General features: G+C 33.9%; 1 protein-coding gene across 2 annotated transcripts; it reads right to left on the reverse strand.

Moving 5' to 3' along the window:
• Positions 1–393: 393 nt before the first annotated feature.
• Positions 394–3,845, reverse strand: LOC107025437. 2 transcript variants are annotated; one of them, XR_003579300.1, is made up of 3 exons: positions 3,656–3,845; positions 1,910–2,216; positions 394–688 (listed from the first exon to the last, which is right to left on the reverse strand). XR_003579300.1 is itself a non-coding variant. In XM_015226223.2 (2 exons), exons 1-2 carry the CDS (start codon positions 3,750–3,752, stop codon positions 1,966–1,968), a joined length of 348 nt encoding a protein of 115 aa, XP_015081709.1. In that variant the 5' UTR covers positions 3,753–3,844; the 3' UTR covers positions 1,676–1,965. The 2 variants fall into 2 exon arrangements, 1 of the variants encoding a protein (XP_015081709.1); XM_015226223.2 differs by lacking the exon at positions 394–688 and having other exon boundaries at positions 1,676–2,216; positions 3,656–3,844.
• Positions 3,846–4,356: the final 511 nt, after the last annotated feature.

Consider the following 4,356-nt stretch of genomic DNA (forward strand, 5'->3'; position numbering starts at 1 on the left):
AGCTTATAAGCTGTTTTAAGTTGACCACATTTTTATCTTTTTGCCTTTAATATTTTTATACAATCTCCAAGTTACCCACATAAACCTAACATCTCTTTCTTCCATTTTTCCCTTTTCACGTTTGGCATAGCAACTTCAGCACTTTTATCCAAACACATAACTGCTTATTTTAAAAATAAGTTTCAGCACTTTCAAAAGTACTTTTTTAAAGCTGCTTTTATTAAGCCCATCCAAACGGGCCCTAAGTCAGTTTGACCAGCTTTTAAGCTGAGCCAAACAGGCTCGAATGACTGCTCAGAAAAGTCCAACTTGCAATCCAATAAATTAAAGGCCCAAAAAATCCTTCTGTAATAAAGAAAATCTAAATTTAGTTATACAAGACTTGCATTTTAATACTGAATATTGAATGGATAGCAAGAATCAACTACACTTTGTCAAAACTACTCTGTCCAAATCTGTAGAAAAGGGACCATGAATCAATCTGAAATCAGCAAAACATGGCTGCCTTTTGTCAAGAATATACTCAAATCAACTACTACTATATTTATTTATCATCCGATACATGCTATGATCGATAAAATGCACCTTGACTATGATACACAAAGTCGTATTGACTTTATTTCATTCTCATCCGGAAGAACAAATTTTCGGCAGTAATCAAAGGACAGAGCGTTGAGCCCTTATATAACTGCAATGAACTTCATATTCTTACTACACTAGATAAGAAATAATGGCAAAAAAAGTAACAAGGTGGCTAACTGAGTAACGACAATAAACATAACGATCAATCCACATACATCTTTTGCACAGTATATAACAATGTCAGTCGGCAAAAAATTCGGCACAGAAATCCAAGAACAAATGGGTTGTTGTGCAATAGTTATCTGTTGTAACATTGGCTCAGAACATGTTTATGTTAACAAAATTCACTACACTAGTACAAATAGTAGACTTCAGATACAGTAATTCATATGAATTGCAGTAGGAACCTATAATATTCAAATCCCGGATACACCTTTGTCAACAGAATGGCAAAACAGTAAACCATTATCCAAAACCTAGTTATAACATACACACAGCATGCAAAAACTTATGAATCAATATTGTCATATGCAAATACTTTTTGTTCTCATTCGGGTAGTGGGGTTTCGGGTAGGCAACAGTGTCAAATGGGCGTTTTCTGAATATCATGCAGCAAAGGCAAGATTTAGGTTAGCAAATCATTAAACAAAAATAGAATAAGAAAAAGATTAGCATTCAAACTGCCAAAACTGCAATAGACTGAGAGTGTAAAAAGCTTTTAAGTGATTAGCCTCAGGGTTGTGATAAAGCAATATGAGAACTTGAGAAAAACTGAACAGTATAAGAAAGTGCATGGAATACTAGATTGGCAATTGCAACTAGAGATTATAAATGAACATATACTTTTGGTCCAACATTGAGTGTCCACATCGATGTTATCTTTTTTATGCTATGGCTAGTTGTTTTTCTATCCTGCTTTAAGACAAAATTTGACATGGAAAGTGCTTATTTGGTGCGTATCTGTTGTTTGGAAACCGAATAGGTCAAGAAAATAGTTCATATTTTATAAGTACTCCTATCAACTAACAAGAATAACAACTAACGAATTTTGATAACTCATGAAATAGCCAACACAAATGACCATCTTATGAAGTGCAGTGAGAAAAAAGTTCATTTGAATAAACGAAACAGTCCCGAAACTCCATAAGTTTCCTCCACTAGCAATAAAAAATTCTACTGTAGCAAATAATCTACTATCTATATTGCCTACTTCAAAGGTAACAATATCAATTAGATTGAAGGTGACAAAAAAATATGTTAAGTCGTAAATCATGGTTCAGTAACTAAGCAGCCTAAGAAAATTTGAATTAAGAAACATTTACGTTACATGAGATTTTCAGGGTGGAATCTGCTCGTATGAACTGCTTCAGTAGAGCATTTTCTTCATTGATAATCTTCTCCTCTCGGTTTTGAGGTTAGACCATCCTCTTTCTCTTTTAGCATCCATCCAAAAACACTGCGTTGCTGCTTTACAGAAAGGGGCTCTGGCACCTTCACAGGTTCTGGAATAGGGAAAAAGAAAGGTTCAAAATTTTGAGGAGCGGGTGGGGTGGGAGTGGTAATCTCAGCTGGAGTAATGGGTTGTCTAGTCATAGCTTTTTTTTCCTTCTTAGCAGGTCTTGTAAAGAGGTAAGCTGCAAAAGTAGAAATAGTTATCAATTTCTTAGGAAGTCAAGGAATCTGAGCCATTAAAACATGCAAAGAACGACAATTTTTCGTAAAATGCTCGCCAGGAATTGAAAGGCAAGTTAATGCCCCATTCCATGACGTACTTGATATGGAGCATTTTAGATAGATGGCTCCACACTTCATTGAACAGGAGGATGGCTCTATGCTTTAAGATTAAAACTATAATATGTTACACTTCGGTGAGGGGAAAAAAGCATTTGAAGGGTGTACTACAAAGGTTCAGTCAATACAAATGTTTTCCCCACATAAAAATAGTAATTAAGAAAAGTATCTACTATCTGTGTCATAAACTGAAATAAGGTCAGGTGGAAAAGTGAATCCACCTATAGGTTCAGACTGCTGTATAGTAACCCATTGCCCGAGAACAAGAAGAACTAATAAGTAGACGTGTCAATTTATCCATTGCATTTATTCTTATCAAAAGTTCATGCCGTTGCATCGTCTTCCATGATTAAATGTTGCATGTATGCACTAATTCACAGAATTAGCCATCTAATTTGCATCAATAATAATAGGAGCAGAACTCTAATTCTGATAATTGAATCAAGTATCCAATGAAACAACATTTAATACCGAGACAGGATAGAGAAGCTCAAAGAATTGAAGAGCACATGTTTAGAAAATCACAAATCCAACTCTAGGTTATTGAGGGAGAAAAAATCTGGCATATTAGGATTAAAGTTAAACAGAAACACCACTCACCTCAAAGAACTCATTTACATAGGCACAAGTTTAAACAGAAACACTGTCATCTGCGACACTCACCTCGAAGAACTGATTTACATAGGCAAGAACAAAGGTGAACTTAAGTTAATTAATGGATCCCCAAAAGAGTAAATGGACCGAATTCTTTCTGTAATAAAATAAGGATCTAAAGATAAATTACAAACTAGCATGTTCCTGAATGGATACGAAGAAGCAATTATTCCATTCAGGCTACTCTCTCAAATCCATATTTGCAAACACAGGATCATGAATCAACGGAAATAAGCAACATTTGGAGCTTGTTAACTTTCACTTTCATAAGTCATAAAACATTGCAGCTCCTCAAGACAAGAAAAAATTTAATACAACCACATTCCAATACATGATAAATGCAATACTCAGAACTCAAATCAAATTCTTCCATTTTCATATAAGGAAGCAAATTAAGCACATATGACCAGCTCTTGCCAAAATTCTTACTCCCATTAAATTAAACCCAGAAGAAACAATATCCAGAAATAAAACATACTCCACCCACACACATACAACTTATACATAGTAGATAACAATATCAAGTGGAAACACATTCTTCTGCCAATAAAAGTTAAAACCATATTCGGAAATGCATTAATCTTATAATACGAAAGGCAAAATAGAGCAGTGAGGTTTAGGATTTTACCACCGAGGCCAAGATTGAAGATGAGAACAGTACGCCAAATAAATTTGGCACCACGCCAGCTATTCAGTAACTGTGTGTGTGAATGACGAGGATCCATCTTTCTCTCTGATTTCCTTCCAATTGCAGTCCCTTATTTTTAAAGAGAAAAAGAAAATCACGAAGATGATGCACTTAGAATATATATTTTTTTTTAGAAAAAATGAGTTCTAATGTTAAAAGGCATATTCAAAATAGTACAGGGGTGTTAAAATGTTTTTCAATTTTCTTATTATTATTATTATTTATATAAATGTTTTAGGAAAATACAAATTAATTTATTTTTCTTAAATTTAAGAAAAATAATTTCTTTTTAAAAATTAAGAAAAAAAATCTTATTACCTCACCCAACGCCTCCCCCCCCCATAAACACACACCACACTACAGAATATGAAAAAGAATATAAAGAGATTCTCTCGAGTGATGATTTTACAATGCAGAGGACCCTCTATTTATAGAGGAAATTTAACTTGGTCCCTAAGTAGGATTCTTAACCATATCCTAAGAGGACACCAGATGATAGACATTCACTATAATAGAATACTCACTATAATACAAATACTTTATAACACTCTTCATGCATATCTAATTCATAAATGATGTGTCTCGTCAAAAAACCTTATGAAAGTAACTTTAAGAAAAGAAAAACTCTAGTGAAGTAAAAG

Source organism: Solanum pennellii, chromosome 7 (assembly GCF_001406875.1).
Source record: "Solanum pennellii chromosome 7, SPENNV200".
NCBI lineage: Eukaryota > Viridiplantae > Streptophyta > Magnoliopsida > Solanales > Solanaceae > Solanum > Solanum pennellii.